This window comes from Chiloscyllium punctatum, chromosome 25, assembly GCF_047496795.1.
Source record: "Chiloscyllium punctatum isolate Juve2018m chromosome 25, sChiPun1.3, whole genome shotgun sequence".
Lineage (NCBI taxonomy): Eukaryota > Metazoa > Chordata > Chondrichthyes > Orectolobiformes > Hemiscylliidae > Chiloscyllium > Chiloscyllium punctatum.
Window position 1 is genome coordinate 32,815,180 of NC_092763.1, and position 20,164 is coordinate 32,835,343.

At 39.7% G+C, this 20,164-nt stretch overlaps 1 protein-coding gene across 3 annotated transcripts in view; it reads left to right on the forward strand.

Moving 5' to 3' along the window:
• Window positions 1-20,164, forward strand: part of cstf2 (cleavage stimulation factor, 3' pre-RNA, subunit 2) — a 68,447-nt gene that overhangs the window by 12,671 nt on the left and 35,612 nt on the right. For 2 of the 3 annotated variants that reach the window (XM_072594962.1, XM_072594964.1), the window contains exons 5-9: window positions 674-793; window positions 1,054-1,170; window positions 6,425-6,593; window positions 11,549-11,611; window positions 16,287-16,343. In XM_072594962.1, the coding sequence (XP_072451063.1) occupies window positions 674-793; window positions 1,054-1,170; window positions 6,425-6,593; window positions 11,549-11,611; window positions 16,287-16,343 (526 nt within the window). The remainder of the gene's footprint in view (window positions 1-673; window positions 794-1,053; window positions 1,171-6,424; window positions 6,594-11,548; window positions 11,612-16,286; window positions 16,344-20,164) is intronic. The other variant, XM_072594963.1, reaches the window with a different exon arrangement.

The window sequence follows — 20,164 nt, forward strand, 5'->3', positions numbered from 1 at the left end:
CCAGAGCTCGGGACTGACACAACTGAAAGCACGACATCATAAGCACTTGTGATTGGATATATAGTAGAGGTCAGAATTAAAGCTGCCCGTATCTTGGATTCTGTGGTTGGAGGAATAAACGCAGAGAGGGAGGGGTGAGACTGTGGAGTATTTGGAAATAAGAGTAAGAATTTTGAAATCAAACCAATGCTTCCAGCAAGCAATGTAAGCTAATAACCACCGGAGTGATTGGTGAATGTGTCTTCTATAAAGTAAAATTTGTGAATTAGATGGCTTTTGCAGCAATTGATGATACCGTTCAATTCCAATGTTAATGGAGTTTAAAAATCCTCAAGCTTCCATGGTAGGACTTCAAAATGTAAAATGCTTACAGTGCGAAAGAGGCTGTTTGGCCCAATGAGTCTGCATCAACCCTTCAAAGAGCATCCCACCCTACCCTATCCTCATAACCCCACGTTTGTGCTTGTATCCCACTTCACATGAGCCGCCAGCTAACTAGTCTGGGAATATGACTGCCACTGCCTTGGTGGAGTGGAGGTGACTTATGTGCCGTTGTTTTCTGGTGTCGTGGATTGATATTTTGCAATGTACAGCCTCGTACTATTGAAGTAATTTGCTAATTTAGCTAAGATGCTACTTGTGCAGTGTCTGAACAGAGTGATGTCTTTTTCAGCTGTGCATTCAGAACAGTCCTCAGGAAGCTCGTAACATGCTTCTTCAGAACCCTCAGTTAGCATACGCGCTTTTGCAGGCACAGGTAGTCATGAGAATTGTCGATCCTGAAATTGCCATGGTGAGTATGTTTTTTTGCAAACTACCCTTCCACCACAATATACATTTGAAATTGTATTTCAATCGCAGTACGTGTATCAATCCAATTAAAACCTTGTGTGGAATAATTAACATCAAGACATTATAGTGGCCTGGGACAGTATTTTAAATGGAGGACTTTTTCAAATTGACAAAAGTGTTTGTGATTATCAGTATTTGACTGTGTTTGGAAACCTTTGCAGGACAATAAAGGTACTACTGAACATGCTCTGTTCTTTATAGAAAATGTTACATCGACCAGCTAATGTGACGCCACTGATTTCATCTGGCCAACCTACAGCAGGACCAAATGCAGTCTCAGTTCAAGCTGCTCCTCCAGTCTCCCAGCCACAGCCAATGGTAGGTTCCATTGTTTTGGACACCCAAACAATTACATTTCATACATTTTAATAGATTTTAACAATATGATGTATGTAATATTTGAGCTTTATTGTCTCCAAATTCCTCCCTTCATCTACAGGCTATTCAGCCCAACAAGTCCACACTGACTCTCCAAAGATCATCCCTCCCAGACTCACTTCCCTACCCTATTTCTATAACTCTGCATTTCCCATGGCCAACCCACCTAGCCTGCATATTTTTGGACTGTGGGAGGAAAGCTGAGCACCTGGAGGAAACTCACGCAGACATGGGGAGAATGTGCAAACTCCACGCAGGCAATTGCCCGAAGCTGGAATTGAACATGGTCCCTAGCAGTGCTAGCCACCATGCAGCCCCTAAGATTAAGTTCAATATTTTGTCATCTGCCATGTTGTGATTCGAACCCATGACCCAAGAACATCAGAACACAGTTCTGGATTATTAATCCAGAGACAGTACCACTATGCCACTGCTCCTTCCTTGGCCATTCTTTATTTGTGGTTAGCTGTGGTGATCATCCTATTCAAACCTGTTCCCTCATCTAGATTAGATGAGATTACTTAGTGTGGAAACAGGCCCTTCGGCCCAACAAGTCCACACAGCCCCGCCGAAGCGTAACCCACCCATACCCCTACATCTACATATTCATTTACCCCTTACCTAACACTATGGGCAATTTAGCATGGCCAATTCACCTGGCCTGCACATCTTTGGACTGTGGGAGGAAACCGGAGCACCCGGAGGAAACCCACGCAGACACGGGGAGAACGTGCAAACTCCACACAGTCAGTCGCCTGAGGCGGGAATTGAACCCGGGTCTCAGGCGCTGTGAGGCAGCAGTGCCACTGTGCCACTGTGCCGCCCACGGTGTTTTCAACAGGATTTTCAACAGGATTTTTAGCTCCGGAATTAAGAGCTAGAACCTTGTGAATATTTGTTTTTCAGATTTTCCCCTCTCACCAAATGGGGTTAAAACTAATCGGCATACTGCTTCAGCTAACTCAGCACAGACCAGGAGTAGATTCAGGGACTTGCTTGTGTTCAGCACATTTTGAATCATTGATGCTATAACACACAAAGCCACTAGGATGGGGTGGAAATCTAGATGAATAGATTAATATTCTGTACATGAATTCAAATCTCAACATAGCACAGAAGGAAATCTGCCATTCATGCCTGGTCTGGCCTCCATGGTGACTCTAGACTTGCAACAATGTTGCCGAGTCTTAGTACTCTCTGAAGTGACTAATAAGCAACTCGGTTGTCACATCATACAGAAACTGTATAAGGAATGAAGCCATATGGGCCATTTGGCATTGATATAGATACCCGAAACCATAACATCAAAACCAACCCCTGTTGGCTGTATAACATCCTCCTTATTGACAAATTGTGTCTCCCATACACATGGAATTGTACCCTATAGGTAATGTCTCTGGTTGACCATCCTTTGATATGACCTTTCCCACTGCAGAACAGACCCAACCAAGGTGGAAGAGCATTGCTACAGACTTGGGAGAAGTTACCTTGTGAGTCCTCAACATTGACTCCAGACCACATGAAGCCTCAAGGCATCGTGTCAAATGTGGGTGTGGGAACTTTGTGTTGATTACCACCTACTGTCCTCCACTCTCAGACTCCACTTGTTGAATCCATGCTCCTCCATGTTGAACAACAATTGGAAGAAGCACTGAGGGTGGCAAAGACACAGAATGTTCTTTCAGTGAAAACCTCCGCATCCTTCACCATTGTTGACTGAGCTGGCCAAGTCCTGAAAGACATAGCTGCAAGCAATCTATTTGACATTTTCCTCACTGATCTGTCATAGTCCTGGCATGAGGAACCACTGCACTGTCCTTGTTAAGATGAAGACCTACCCTCACATTGAAAATACACTGCATTGTATTATGTGGAGCCATCACCATATTGAATGGAATAGATTTTGAATTTTAAAAAAAAAAGGGACTGAAATCTGGGAATTCATATTGTGTACTATCAACAACAGAATTGTACTCAACCATGAAAACAGAAAATGTTGGAGAAACTAGAGTTCTGAATAAGAATCAGAATGGATTTGAAGCATAATTCATGCTCTCCCTTTGCAGTTGCTGCCAGATCAACTGAATTTCTCCAGTACTTTATTTTGTTTTAGATACCCATCAGCTCTGGAATTTTGCTTTTGTGTTCACGCAGTCTCTGGTCTAATAACCCCATTCTAATGGTGCTATCAAGCCAGGGAATAAATCCTGGTTCAATGTAAAGTGCAAGTGGTCTTTCCAGGATTCTTGATGAAGGGCTTATGCCCGAAACATCGATTCTCCTGCTCCTCGAATGCTGCCTGACCTGCTGTGCTTTTCCAGCACCACACTCTTGACTCTGATCTTCAGCATCTGCAGTCCTCACTTTCTCCTTTATCTCAAAATATGGTGTCAGCTTCATAAAGCTACAAAACAGGATTACTTATGTGCAAAACGGTGGAAGCAGGAATAGATAGACGGGGCGAAATGAATCTATAACCAATTGATCAGGTCCAAGCTCTGTAGGCTTGCAACATCCAGTTGTGAATAGTGATGGGCAATTAAATGATTAATTGGAAGAGGAGACTCCACAAAAATTACCATCCTTGGCACACTAGTGCAAAAGGTTTGGCTGAAGCATTTTGTGTCTATCTTCAACCAGACTGTCCATTGGATGATACATCTTGGACTCCGCCTGATGTCCCCAGCATCATATGTCGGTCTTTAGCCAATTTGATTTATTCCATGTGACATCAAGAAACAACTGAAGGCACTGAATGCTCTGATAGTTGTGGATAAGTTTCCAGCTGAGTTACTGGAGACTAGTATCCAGAACTAACCATACCCTTAGCCAATATTTTATAGTTCAGCTACAGCATTGTCATCTAACAGCAAAATGTGGAAAATTGCGCAGGTGGTCCAGTCCATAGAAAGATAAATTCAGCCTGACCAATTACTGCTTGAGCAGTCCACTTTTGATCAAAGGATGGATGGTCTCATCAATAGTGGTATGAACTTGTCCTTACTCAGCAGAAGCCTGCTCACTGATGCATAATTTGGGTTCCTTCAGTTCCTGACCTCATAAATCTTGGCCCAAACATGGACAAAAACCTGAAATCAGGAGTGAAGTGAGAGTGAGTGCACTTGATGGCAAGGCACCATTTGACTAATTATGGCATCAAAATGCCGTAGAAAAGCTGGAGTCAATGCCAAATGGGGGTGGGTGGGGTGCTTTTCACTGTTTGAAGTCCAGATCTAACACTAAGGAATTTGGCGGTGATGTTGCAGACCATTGTCTTTAATCTTGGGAGGGCACTGTTGGAGTTCTTCAGAGTACTGCCCCAGGCCAAAGCCACCACCAGCTATTTTATCAATGACCTTCCCTGTGCAAGGTCTGAATCGGAATGTTTGCTGATGACTACACAATATTCAGTGCCACCTTAGGTACTTGGGTGATTTGTGTGTATATGCAGTACGACCTGAACAATATTCAGGCATTGGCTAATAAGTTAGATGTAACGTTTGCACTTACACAAGTGCCAGAAAATGACCATCTTGAAAAAGCTAGCATCTAGCCATCTACCCTTAATGATCAATGGCTTTATCATTGCTGAACTCCCCACAATCAACACCCTGTGAGTTAACATTGACCAGAAACTGAACCATCCATATAAGCAATGTGACCATAAGAGCAGGTCAGTAGCTAGGAATTCTACAATGGACTTGCAGTGAACTCCTGACTTTCTAAAGCCTGTCACCATCTTCAAGGCAGAAGGCACAAGTGCCATAGCACAGGACAAAGCAGCCACTCAATTGGCACTCCAGCCACCACTGATGAACAGTGACAGGAATCAGCAATAACTAGCCTTGGTTCCTTCAACAGCACCTTCCAATCCACACTCATAGCAGATGCATAGAAGCATCACTATCTGTATGTTCCCTGCCAAGCCTCACGTCATCCTGACTTGGAAATTATTCACTGTGGGTCAAAATCCTGGAATTCTCTTCCTAACAGGATTGTTGGTGCGCTTACATCACATGGGCCGCCATGGTTCAACAAGATGGCTTGTCACCATCTTCTCGAGAGCAATTGGGGTGGGCAGTAAATGCTTGCCAAGTCACTGACGTCCATTTCCTGTGAAAGAGTTTTTAAAAACTGGAGAAGCTTTTCAAAGAAAAGCATTCAGCTCTTTCTAGAAATGCTTGGTCTGGACATTCTAATTTTAAGTATTTTCTCATCTGAATTTCCAGTGTAGCTCCATTAAGATTATGCCATTATATTGAAAGGTGAGCTTCATAATCAATGGTCATTATAACTATACACAGGAAGTATTTCCAGCAAACTACTTATAAACCGGCACCCATGGGATCAGGAGTACACCAGCTGATCAAATATTCCAGTTGATCAAGAGGTCCACCAGATGCTAAGTGGTAGAAACATAATAAAGATGGTATGCACATCACTTTTATTTACAGCATAGATCACTTAATTAGTAATGGAACTTTGATTTAAATAAAACTTAGCTGCAGAGAGCCTATTCTCATACAGCCGTATCTGACAACTTGGTCATAGCAGAGATCACAATAATCCAGTAAATTTCTCAGTATTTGAAGTATATTGTTTTTGCTGGTTTATTGAGAGTACTGGTTCATAACTTGCTGGTTAAAACAAAGTTTGCTGTGTTAGGTGGATTTCAATGTGGCTATGTTTAAGATACCAAACCACTTTATTAGTGGTAGAGTAATGTTTGGCACTTGCAGAGCAATTGGGAACAGATTTATCGCAACACAACAATTTCCTTATCTCTCAAATTAACGGTTTGAACAGTGTCTTTGAGGATGCATTTTTAAAATAGAGCTAGCCCACTTCCCAATTAGAGAGGCGTAAAGAATCAGAAAAATTATCTAGAGGTTGCAAAATATGTTTTAATGTTTCAATATTTTTGTGCTTAGTATTTAATTTCTTAAGTTATGTCTTTGCCTCTGCACTTTTAAGGAAAATGCATAAACAAGGATAAATGATGACTTCCAGCTTTGTTGAATTCCATTGGGAAGCTGCAGATTACAGTACAATTAAGAGCAGAAATAAATATCTGTTTTGTAAATTACGTAATAATATGCAACTTTTTTTTAGCTGCAAATGGTTATTTCTGTAAGTGTATTGAAGTACTTATATACAAAATGTGTAAGAATTGTTTAATTTTGTTCTTTATTAGAGTGGGATGCATGTGAATGGGGCTCCTTCCATGATGCAGCAACCTATGCAGCCTGCAACGTCTGTTCCTGGGCCTGGGCCAGGGCCAGTACAGGGTCCAGGGGGGCCATTACCTGGGCCTGGACCAGGGCCTGGACCCGGACCTGGACCGGGACCAGTGGGGCCTGGAGGTATGTGAAATTTTAAAATATACTTTCTGGAATGCTATTGAAATGTTTTAAATTTTAGCTTAATTAATTTCCATTTCCTTCTGCTGTTCCTTCTTTTAGTTTTCTTTACTTTTTATTTACATTTCCAGTGATAACAAAAATGGGAAATATATTTTCAAAATGTCTAAATTGTCCAGAACTTACCAGTATCTTGGATTGTCAATCTTTATTATAAACAGAACATTTTTTTAAGCCCATTGAACCACTGCCACAATGTTAGTATTTATGGTAAGATTGCATCTGAATTTGCCTGGGTCTGACAGGTGGCAAATAAATCGAGGGGACACACTGATCTATTGTGTAGGTGTGGGAGTTACCTAGAGCATGAGTTCAATATAATTTTTTTCAATTTGCTCCTATTAAATGAAAATCTTAATGACCTTGAACACCACCTCACAATATGCTGATTTCTAAAACCTGCTAACATTTTGACAAACGTGCATGGCTTTTGGGCTCCAGACTCACTCTTTGGCTACACTTTTGGCCATTTCCCCAATTCCTGGCTAAATTTATATTGTTGGAAGCCACATCTTGGTGAGTATACCCAACTTAAGACAAAGACTGCACCGCTTAAAAGGAATCCCCAGTATAAATACACTTCACACTCAAATGCTGTTATGTAAATTATAAGATAGGAGTAGGGCATTCAGTCCTGCAAGCCTACCCCACCGTTCAATTAGATGATTGCAGATCTTTAACTCCGATCTATTTGCCCTCTTTTGCTCCGTCATCTCCTGATACAGTAACATATGCTAGAACCTGATACTTGTACTTTTTGGAAATTTCCTATTTAATCTATTTGTGGATAAACAGCAATATAGATTCACTGCTTTTGATGAAAAATTCAATCTTCGCCTCCTCATACAGTTGTAGTTCTACGTGAATGCCACTAGATGGTAACCAAACAATGTACAACTTGCATGCTATTGGTAACCAAACAATTTACAATATACAATTTGCATACTATCAGTAACTATGAGCAGAAATCTTAGAAATCCAACATTATACCAGTTTTATGTATTACATAATTTAATAAAATATTAATTTAATTAATAAATATAAATAGTTTAATAAATTTTAAGCATTACCATTGTCTCTTATGAACTACCTCTGCGTTCAAATCCTACTCCTGGGCTTGAAAATAAAAACCAAGCCTGATATCGTCAGAGGTGCCACCTTTAATATGTTAAAACTGAGGCTCTATCTGCCTGTTTCAGTGGATGCAAAAGATGCACTGTCTCCCCATGATTTTGAAGAAGAGTAGAGGAATTATCCCTGGTGTTCTGGCCAATATTTAACTCCCAGTGCACATTACAACAGTGACTATTCTTTGAAAGCTATTGCATTGGCTTTAAAGCACTTTGAGATGTCTGTTGGTTGGGAAAAGTGCTCCATTTCTTTTAACAAAGCAGTAAAATAGAATACTTCCAACTGGTTCAGTCACCTTTATGGCAAGAACCTTGAATAACAAGAGATATTGTGAGCTAAGTTAGAAAGAAAGAGGAAACCCATAAGATTTGGAAGACTGATGACAGAGCCCACGAGGAATATAAAGAAAACCGGAAATGACTTAAACAAGGAATTAGGAGGCTAAAAGTGGCCATGTAATGACCTTGGCAAACAGGATTAAGGAAAAGATCAAAGGCTTTTAATATGTGTATATAAAGAGCAAGAAGGTAGATGGAGAATAGGATACATTCCCTCATGGGCAAAGGAGAACATTTATGCATGGAGCCAGAGGATGTGGATGAGGACCTTAACAAATACTTTGCATCGGTTCAAAAAGGAAAGGGACATGGTGGATGGTGAATCTAGAGAGGGGCATGTCAGCAGAAAGAAGGAAGTATTGGGTGTTCTGCACAGCATTACACTAGACAAGTCCTCAGGACCTAATGGGGTCTGCTCCAGATTTATTAGTGACAGGCAGCATTGCTTTGTATGGGGGAGACTGTGTCTCTCAAACTTGATTGAGTTTTTTTTTGAGGAAGTGACAAAGATAATTGAGGACAGAATGATGGATGTTGTCCACATGAACTTTGGCAAGACCTTTGACAAGGCCCGTAAAGGTGGCAGGCTGAATCAGAAGGTGATGTCACATGGGATCTGCAGTGAGCTGATAAGATGGATACACAGCTGGCTTGGTTATAGCAGGCAGAGTAGTGTTGAAAGGGTGTTTTTCTGACTGGAGATTTGGTGTACCTCAGGGATCTGTGCTGGCACCTCTGTTGTTTGTAATATATATAAATAAATTATTTGGAAAAGAATGTAGGTGATTTGAATTGTAAGTTTGCAGATGACAAAGATTGGGGGAGCTACAGATGGTGAGGAAACTTGCCAAATGATACAACAGAACATAGGCTGGAGACTTGGGTAGAGAATTGGCATGGAATTTAATCCAGACAAATGCAAGATGATGCATTTGGAAAGTCTGATGCAGGAGGGAGTTATACAGGTTACATGTATTTGGAAAGGCAAGGACTGATTCGGGATAGTCGACATGGCTTTGTGCATGGGAAATCATGTCTCACTAACTTGAGTAGCAAAGAGGATTGATTAGGGCAAAGCGGTGGATGTGATCCATATGGACTTTAGTAAGGCGTTCAACAAGGTTCCTCGTGGTAGACTGGTTAACAAGATTAGCTCACGTCGAGGGAGAACTAGGTATTTGGATGAAGAACTGGCTCGGACGTGGAAGACAGTGTGGTGGTGGAGGGTTACTTTTCAGACTGGAAGCCTGTGAACCAGTAGGGTGCAACAAGGATCAGTGCTGGATCCACTGCTTTTCATTTATTTAAATGATTTGGATGTGAACATAGGAGGTATGGTTAGTAAGTTTGCAGATAACATCAAAATTGGAAGCGAAGAAGGTTCCCTCTGTACAATAGGATCGTGATCAGATGGGCCAATGGTTTAAGGATTGGCAGATGGTGTTTAATTTAGATAAATGTGTAGTACTGCATTTTAGAAAGGCAGTTCAGGGTAGGACTTATGTCCTTCATGTTAAAATCCAAGGGAGTGTTGCTGAACAAAGACGTTGGAATGCAGGTTCACAATACCTTGTCAGTGGAGTCACAGGTAGATAAGTTAGTGAAGAAGGTGGTTGGTATGCTTGTCTTTATTGGTCAGAGCCTTTCAGTATTGGAGTTGGGAGGTCATGTTGTGGCTGTACAGGACATTTGGTTAGGCCACTATTGGAATACTCATGCAATTCTGGTCTCTTGGCTATTGGAAGGATACTGTGAAACTTGAAAGGGTTCAGAAAAGATTTACAAAGATGTTGCCAGGGTTGGAGGGTTTAAGCTATAGAGAGGGGCTGACTGGACTGGGGCTATTTTCTCTGGAGCATTAGAGGCTGAGAGGTGACCTTGTAGAGATTGATACATTCAGAGGAGCATGAATAAGCTAAATAGGCAAGGACTTTTCCCTGGAGTGGGAAGTCCAAAACTAGAGGTGAGAGGGGAAAGACTTAAAAGGGACCTGAGGGACAACTATTTCATGCAGAGGGTGGTGCGTGTATGGAATGAGTTGCCAGAGAAAATGGCGAAGGCTCATACAATTGCAACATTTAAAAGACATTTGGATGGGTACATGAATAGGAAGAGTTTAGAGGGATATGGGCCAAATGCTGTTAAATGGGAATAGATTAATTTAGAATATCTGGTCAGCATGGTCAAGTTGGACTGAAGGGTCTATTTCAGTGCTGTGCATCTCAATGAGTCTGTGACTTGTCATCCTCCTTTAACACAGTAAAACTTTGTAAATGAGTCATGATTAATATTATTTATTCATGTTGATGAAATGTACATCATGGATTTTCATTGTTTCATTTATTTCTCAACCCATTATCAAAGATGTCATATTTGTTTTGAGGAAATTAAGTGACCAAGGTACTTCACAGGAGCCATATGGAGATGTAGATGTCCAAACGCTTGGTCAAAGAGGGTAGGTTTGAAGAAATGACTGAAATGAGGAAAACAAGGTAGATAGGTGGAAAGCTCTAGGAAGGAAATCCCATAGCATGGGGCCGAGATGGTTGCACCTTCAGATGCCAATGGTGGAACATTCATAATTGGGACTACACAAGAGGCCTGATATCTGGAGGAGATTAGAGAAATAGTAAAAGGTAAGACCATAGAAGGATTTGGAATGAAGGTCAGAATTTAAGTCCAATATATGCTTCACCAACAGTCAGTATAGGTCTGAGAGCACAGGAAAAATGGGAAATAAGACTCATTGCCATTTAAGGTGGCCGAGGTTTGAATGAGCTCAACTTTGAAATGAGGAATGTGGGAGACCAGCCAGGAGTACATGAGTTTAGCAAGAGGTAATGAAAGTGTGCATGAAGTTTTCAACAGGAGATGAAATGAGCTGGGGACTAAGTTGGTCACTGCTATGGAGATGGATATCAGCAGATTTTGAGATAGCACAAATTTTGCTACAATCTCCAAAGAGCATTGGATACCTTTTTTTAGAAAAAGATTAAACTTGCATTCAATGATGAAAACATAATACAGCATGATTTCACAAGTACAATGACTAAACACTATCTTTGTAAGACGAATAATACATAAAACTGCAAAACAGAACTTGCTGCTTGCGAGAGAGGGGAGGATAGAGGGAAGGCAGGAAGAACAGAGAGACTGAACTAAGAATTCCTTCTCTACATTTTGTCCCAGAGTTGAAATCTGATCTCAACTGGTGTTGATGTTTTGAGTAAAGTCTTAGCCTAATGAATTGGTGCCATTCCTAAGTTGCCAATATAATGCAGAAATAAATAGGATGGTTGTTATGTTGCGATATGTTGCTTTGATTGTGGACCCATTTTTTGGGGAGGTTGTATAGAAAAGGCTTGATTATGCATCTGATACGTGTAATAATTGATTTGAACTTTATGCATGCAACTTTATTCCCCATAGGAAACATGCAGCCGCAGATGGGTCTTCCGCAGTCAGGACCTGTGCCAATGGATAGAGGACAAGGTATTGTTTTGTGTTCTGGAGTTTTAAAATTTTTTGATTGTGTTTTGAAAAGAAATTGTGTCCTTTATTTGTTTCAATGACCATTGTGATTATATATATTTTAAAGAAATATTTTTTGCTTACTAAGAGGGAGGGGGATCATATTTGAACAGTAGGGAGGAGTAACAATTGGTACCATCCATTTTGGTTAAGAGATCTTTTCTATCAATGAACTAGTTAATACAGTATAACCAGCTATTCATCTCCCTTGATCGTTTCTTTTCTCCTCAAGTACCATCCAAATTGCCTCTACATATTGCCTCAAAAAAAAGTTATAATTAAATGGGATAGTATGCCCAAAGTGTCCTTTGCACCCAAATCATGGAAGCACAACATTTTTTCTTTCCCACTAAATTGATTAGATGGTGCAGTGTTGTAGGTTTTAAGGACCATCGTTCTTAAGCTGCTTGCACAACTTTTCTCAGACACAGAATTCTGAAACACAGCGGTCATTTATTGACTTTTATTGATACGTGGTGATGGTTTCATCAAGGAAATGTTGGCAGGAAAACTCCTAACAAATCATCCCTTAAACAGGAACACCTCTCTAACAATAAGCATACTGACACAATGATGCAAGCTTACACACTGTTCCACTTGACCAAGCTTCCGAGTGACGGAAATGCTTTTATTGTTTTACCTGAACTAAATTCAAACCCAAGCTCAGTAACATTTTCTACAGTACTCCTCCAATGTGAAGTTTTAATTTGATAGACTCCTATTATAAAAACTTTACTTATATTAAAATGCAGTCACATTTAAGTGAGAAGGATTTCTGTCCGTGTAGATATAAGGTTAAGTAAAATGTGTGGTAACCTCAATGTAATTATACATGTCAAGATATGCTCAAGAGCTGCACACAGTTGTGGAATTTGTGGAATGATCCTTTAGCTTCCTTTGCATGTTTCATGCATTATTGTAGCCTTTCCCTCTTTAATTTTCCATTTTAAGCTCAGGTGTATTTTTGTCTTTAGGTACTATTAATTTTTTCATTTTTGTTTGGAAACTTTTTTTGTACTTTAGGACAATGTTCTAAAATAATATTAGTAGAGTCTAGTGAACAAATGCTGATAAATAGTCACCACAAAATGAATGCGGTCATCAAGTAAGCTGCAGTGTAATAGCATCTGATTACTTGCTTGCAAAATTTCTTTTGATTGTGAGTAATCCACATGCATACTTGCTTATCACATGAAGGATTTAAATTGATGATGCACTGAGATAGTAATTCATATCTTTGAAAAAAGATATTTGTATTTAAATATCAGAAGAAAATTGATCAGTTGTATATTAGACTTTTGCTAGCTTAAGAAATTCAAATTTCTCATTCTGTCTAGCCCAGTGACCTGCATTTTCCACGAACTTCAGATTTGATACACAGTATACTTAGCATACAAATCTGAATTATTTCCTCCCAAATTTCTTAGTAGCAGTGGGCAGCATTCAAAGTACAATTATATAACATAAGAACATCAGACATAGGAGCAGAGGTAAGCCATTTGGCGCCTCATGTTTGTCCTGCTATTCAACAAGATCTACGCCAGTCCTCAACTCCTCTATTATGCCAGCTTATTATAACCCTTAGCTGCCTGCTATTTCAAAACTCTATCCATCTACCTCTTTAAATACTTTCAGTGATCTATCCTCCACAACTCCCTTCAAGATATTCACTACCTTATGCCCTATGGGAAAATTTTTCTGCACTTTTTGAAATTTTTCTTCATTTTAATTCTGATTCTTCCTATCAAAGTACATGGCCTCACACTGTTCTATGTTAAATTACATCTGGTAAGTTTTTGTCCAATCACTCAACCCACCTTGCAGGTTTTATTTTTACATCCTCATCACCGCACACACTGCCACCTATTTTTGTATCTTTAGCAAATTTAGATACATTGCGCTCTGCCCCCTGCTCCAAGTCATTAAATAATAGAGTTAAAGCCTGAAGACCGATTCTTGTGGCACTCCTCTAGCTATGTCTTTTTAACGTGAAAAAGATCCATTGATCCCAAATCTGTTTTGTCCAAATGTTCACCAGCTGTCAGTCCATTCTAACACATTACCCCCACTACTGTGAGCTCCTGTCTTGCACAATAACCTTTTAGTGGCACCTTTCAAATGTCTTCTGGAAATCTGGAATCACCACATCCAGCGGGCCTCCTTTATCAGCTTTGCTGTTATATCCTCAAAGAACTCTATCAGATTTGTCAAACACGCTTTCCCTTTCTGTTTGCTTGTGTTAAGTTTTTCTAAATTACCCATTTCTAACTTAATAATTGGCCTATAGTTCCTGCTTTATTGCTGCCTCTCTTCTTGAACAGGCCTGTCATGTTATCACTTTTCTAATTTGCTGGGCGTGATTTCACCCAACGCCTCCAATATTTTATGCAAAGTCCTGAAGACTTGTTTGCCTTGGGTCCAATCAATTTGACAAAGACTTGGTCCATCATGATAGAGACCGCTACAAGATCATAGATTCATTGAATCCCTACAGTGCGGAAAGAGGCTGTTTGGCCCATTGAGTCTGCACCCACCCTTCCAAAGAGCATCCCATCCAAACCCAGCCCCTCCTACCCTATCCTCATAATTATGCATTTAACACTGCTAACCCACCTAGCCTGTAGATCCTTGCATTCTGTGGACAATGTAGCACAGCCAGTCCGCCGTGGCCGTGCATATGTTTGCATTGTGGGCAGAAATCCATGCAAACAGAGAGAATATTCAGACTCCAAACTGGCAGTGACCCAAGGCTGGAATTGAACCTGAACCCTTGGCGTTGTGAAGCAGCAGTGCTAACCACTGAGCCACAGTGTTGCCTGATTTTTCTCCACATTAGCACCTTGTAAATCTGATATCTTTGGGGGGATTATCATGTCCGCCTCCATGAAGGTCAATGCAAAAAGTTAATTTTTTTTCCCTTATTCATTCATGGGATGAGGGTGTCACTGGCTAGGCAGCATCCATTGCTCATCCATAATTGCTGTTATGGGGCTGTTAAGAGTCAACCCCATCGCTGTGAGTCTGGAGTTACGTGTAGGCCAGACTAGGTAAGGATGGCAGTTTCTTTCCCTAAAGGACATTAGTGAACCAGATGTGTTTTTCCAACAATCAATTCAAGGTCATCATTACATTCCTAATTCCAGATATTTATTGAATTCAAATTTCACTACCTGCTGTGACTGGTTTCAAACCCAGGTCTCCAGAACTTTATCTGGGTCTCTGGATTAACAGTCCAGCAATTAATACCACCTCCCATGTACCATTTCCTGATTCTCTGTTATTAATTCTTCACTTGCATCCTCCAAGGGTTCCACGCTTAATTTAGTGACTCTAATTCTTTTTATGCACCTGTAGAAGCTCTTGCTTTATGTTTTTACATTTATTTTAATCAACTGCTTCTGATTCCTAAAAAGAGACAAAATTCCAACCCTCTGACTTGCCATTAGTTTTTACAGTATTGCATGTCTTAATTTTTGATTGGAAACTCTCCTTGACTGCCTTTGTCAACCACAGATGGTTCATCAATTTCATCGAGTACTTCTTTTTGACTGGAATAAATTTCTGGTGAGTCGTATGAGATATCTGCTGATAGGTCTGCCACTGCTCATCAACTGACTTCCATTTGGTCTCCTTTCCCAGCCTGCTTTAGACTGCTCTTTCTTCGTACCTCTGGAATTCGCCAGTCGAAAAGGGTAGCACTGGAAAAGCACTTCAGGTCATGCAGCATCTGAGGAGCTGGAGAGTTGACATTTTGGGCATAAGCCCTTCATCAGTAATTCTGAAAGACTTATGACTGAAATGTCAACTCTCCTGCTCCTCGGATGCTGCCTGACCTGCTGTGCTTTTCTAGCACCACCTTTTCGTCTCTGACTCTCCACAGCACCTGCAGTCTTCATGTTCCCTATACCTCTGGAACTGCCCTTTTGAAGTTGAGGACACAGGCTTGTGCTGAGTTGCTGTCAGGATAGAAATGTATTAAGCATAGGCTATAACTTTCTTGAAGTTTACTCTGGCTTTCCATTATGGTGAGTTACTATGAATACGTTCTGATGATTTTCAGTGGTGTCTGCTTATCGGCACAGGCATATCTGGTTTTCAAAATTAAAATTGCTGGACTTATAACTACTGAAACAGAAATTCTAGTCAAACGTTCTTGTTGCTAGTTCTGTCATTACATGGCATGTTCCTATGCACACTATTTTATTTCCTTGCTTCTCTTCTTAAAATTCCTTTTGCCTGCAGGTTTATTTAGTAAACATTTGTTTCCATGCCTGATCTTTGCAGACTTCATTGTTTTATGTGATGATCATCATGGATTCTATTTTTTTTTCCATAAGTGGTGGATTCCCTTATCATCTTTACCCTCTCTTTCTCACTTCATGAGAAACCTTTTTCCTACCACAAAGATCTCTTGTTAGAATGCTGTCTAAAACCATCTATTTTCCTGGCACACTACACAATATTGTCTTTTGAAGTGTTGGGCATAGCTTGTACTGCCATCACCAGAACCCTTCCAGTGAGATTGTTCAAATGAAGAGGTATTGCATGTGCTTCTGTTACTTTTATTGCACAAAACCTGAATGTTATAAAAGGACAGGTTATCCATTGCACTATTCTTTATCTCGTATTCTCACAGGAAGTATGCACTCACCTGTGGCCTCTGCAGGGACTGCACAGATCGAGAGAGGACAAGGTACTAATTTGAATGAAAGTTTTAACCTCTGATCTTACAAATAACCTGTAACGGAGAGGTGTAACCCTTCATGTTTGCTGGTTGCTTTCACTTTGAGAGATATTACATTTTGTTGAATGAGATGTAAGGGTTAAACTTTTTAAAATATGGAATGTGTCTCCTGTTTCAGATTAGAGGTCAGAGGTTAAGTATTTGTGGAGTTTTATTGTAGTGCACCAAAATGTAATAAATTGTCTGAAATTTGGTTGCAATTAATGATAGTATTTACTCAGGAAGGATCTAGTAGACCTAAAAGTTGAGGAATATGACTGAAGTGCAAGGATCAGACAGGTTTGCAGCACAGAAAGAGGCCATTCAGCCCGTTTTGTCTGCGTCAACCAACAAATATCTTACTATGCTAATCCCATTTTCCCTAGAGACTATGGCAATGCAAGTGTATATCTATTTAATACGTAAATGTTAAGAGTTTCTGACTCGACTATCCTTTCAAACAGTAAGTTCAAGACTCCCACTACCCTTAGATTGCAAAGCTTACTCCTCAAATCTCTTTGCCATCAACCTCTTTCCTTAAGTCTATGCATAAACTCCAGATTCAAACTGCATTTACGTAATTTGTGTTGCAGTGCTTGGCATAAATGCCATAGTTACAGTACAAATGCATCCATAATTTGTGGTAAGTACAAACCTGGTCAACAGATAGGATATCTGATTCCTGTTATAGGGACCTTGCAAATGGTAGGATATGCATGACCCATTACAAATCCAAATTTTGGATTTATTAAGATAGGATTGAGATACCAGCTTCCATCCAGACAGCGCTAAACTAATTTAATTTAGCACCTTTAAGGTACAAAAAGGTACAAAATCAGATCTCAAAGATGTAGTGTCTCTTAAAGGTGGCAAGCACGGGCCATAGATCTATCCTGTGCTAGAGAAGAGTGAAAGTAAAAGTTACTAAACGAGATGCCGGTCAAATTGGATGCATTTTTGCTGAATGGTATTGAGCTCTTTCAGAGTTGTTGGGAGTGAACTCATCCAAACAAACTGAGAATTCCAATACAGATGACTTCTGTGGAAGGATCTGGTGGAAGGAGTTTGCAAAGTCTAGAGCTGTAGGGAGTAATGGTATAGACTGAAGTCACGTAGGGCATGAAACATATTTTTCACTCCACAGGTGTTGCCACATGACCTGAGTTTCTCCAGAACCTATTGCTATTTTAGCACTTAGTAGGTATTACAGCTGAATCCCTTTTTAGAATTTCTTCAGCTATTTTATCTAAGAAAAATGCCATATGTACTCTAATACTAAGTTACTGGACACTACTCTCTGATCTTTCATGTTTCCCATGCAAAGGTGCAACATTTACCTTTTCCAAAAGAAACATTATAAAACACTCCTACATTTGTGGACCTATCTCTTGCTTATGTAATAAGCATCAGTTAAAAACAATAAGTTCATCTTCCTGGTATATCCAAATGATGGAAATTTCAAAATACAATATGTTAATTTAAAATTTTTTTTTCCATTTTTCATTCATCTGGATGATATCTTTCAGCTGGGGTTTTCCATAGTAGCACTCAATATATTCTTCTCGATTTTCAATCCAGTGTACCTAAAAGTCCCAGAAGCCTAATACTCTATTCTAACCCCAGTTATAGCGTTGCTTTCAAATTCACATCTTCCAACCCCCCAAAAGATCATCTACATGCATTATAAAGATACCTGAAAGTTGTTGCTCCTGGTGGTAGTAAAACATGGTGGGGTTTGCTTTCAACTCTACACAGTCCAATTTTAGTACGATGGATCTTATCAAGAAGTGCCAAATGTCATTTAATTCACGTATGCATTTATTTAAGTTTCAAACTGTTCAGTGTGTTTGGGACCTCTTTTGAAGGGTGTACAAATGCTCCCCTTTGAACTGATCTCCCTGCTGATGATATTGCTTTAATATCAATTGATCTACATTCCCAAGTATTGTCATTTTAATATCCAGTTTCAGTGCATTTTTCATGGATCGCGATGATATATTACTGGCTATTACATCTGCGCTCGTAAAATGATTGATCCTGGCTATTTTACAAAGAATCCTTTTTAAGGATTTTACTATGTTATCATCCCCAAATCTGAACCTGGTGAAACTATCAAATTCCTTAATTTTGTTCCATTCCTTAGTACTGAGAGAGACTAGGTAGTCTTTTAGCCAGTCTACTCCACATATTGTAGATGTTTTTCTGCTGTCTAAAACTGCACAATTGAAAGATTCTGACACCAACACATTCATTGCTTAGCTAACACATCTTGTGATCATTACAGTGCCCTGTTTTAGTTTGATCTATCCATCTTCTTCCTCTGAATGTTCCATTTGTATTTAATTTCATTTACTCTATTATACCACTTGGCATAATCTTAATTGATACCACGTCTGCAAAATTGATTCACTACACCATGGCATTTCTGGGGTTCATTCTTTTATTAAAAGTCACAAATTCTTTTTGCCTTTCCAAACTGGTAAAAGCATCTTTGTCCTCATTTTTTGACACCTGCGCAATCTAGACTATTTTTCCAGCCTGTTAACATTATGTCATCCATTTTCTATTGCCTGTCTAATTGTTCCATTCGCATACAGAAAGCTTTCCCTTGGTGCTTTTGATGTTTGTTCTAGCAATGTGTATTTACCTACAAATTTAACTCCTATCAAAACTAGAAAACTGTGGAAACTCAATACTTTTACACAGTCTAATAACTTGAATTCCAACACACATTGAGGAATTTCCAGATGGAATTTCTATAGTCTTGCATGCAATCTACTGAATTCCATCACTTACTCTTCAATGGAATTATTTTCACTATTTTGGAATTTTTCAAAATTTGACCATGTCTCTCAAGTAATTAATAAATCACCTTTTTTGATAAATTTTATTTATGTAAGTTAATACTTTTAGATTTTGAGTCAGTCATCTTTCTGAATTACTCTTTTGGTTAGAATAATACATGGTTTTCAATCTTGGGTTTCCAAACTGCTATCATCCTATGCTAACACCATTAAAGAACAGAGGTTAAATGTAGCTAGACTCCAGGCTTATCCTTTTCTGATCAGTTTTATTCCAACTCTCTTGCACACTAACTCCTACCTCACTAATATACACCCAGGCAAGTACTCAACCAGCTACCCCCAATTAACACATAACCATCATCTCTTCCAAAGCTCCACAATGACCAGGCCCAACTCGATGTCAATATATTCTTCCAACATATAGTCAGAAGTGGGGATATTCACTAATGATTTCAAAATTATTTAGTATCCCTTGCAGCTCCTCAGATACTGTGGACGTGTGCAGCAAGACGTGGACAACATACAAGATTGGGCTGAAAAGTCACAAGAAACATTTGCACCATGCAAGTGCCAGACAATCCAACAATAGAAAAATCCAACAATCCTCATTTGGCATTTAATGGCATTATCCCCCATTGTCAATATCCTGATAGTTACCATTGGTCATTAACTGAACTGGACCAGCCGTATAGGTACTATAGCTACAAGAACAGGTCAGGGACTGGGAATTCTTTGCTTTCTTTGCAAATACCTCTTTGCCTGTGAGTGCTTGTCCACTATCTGCAAGTCAGAAATCAGGGATTTCAAGACACTGTCCACTTGGCTGGAAGAGTGTAACTTCAAAAAACTCATGAAGTTCAACTGTATCCAGGATGAACTGTTCTTTCTCCAGATGCTGCCAGCTTGCTAAATTTCTCCAGTACTTTGTTTTTATTTTAGATCTTTAGCATCTGCTGTACTTTGCCTTTATTTTCCTGTATGGACGAT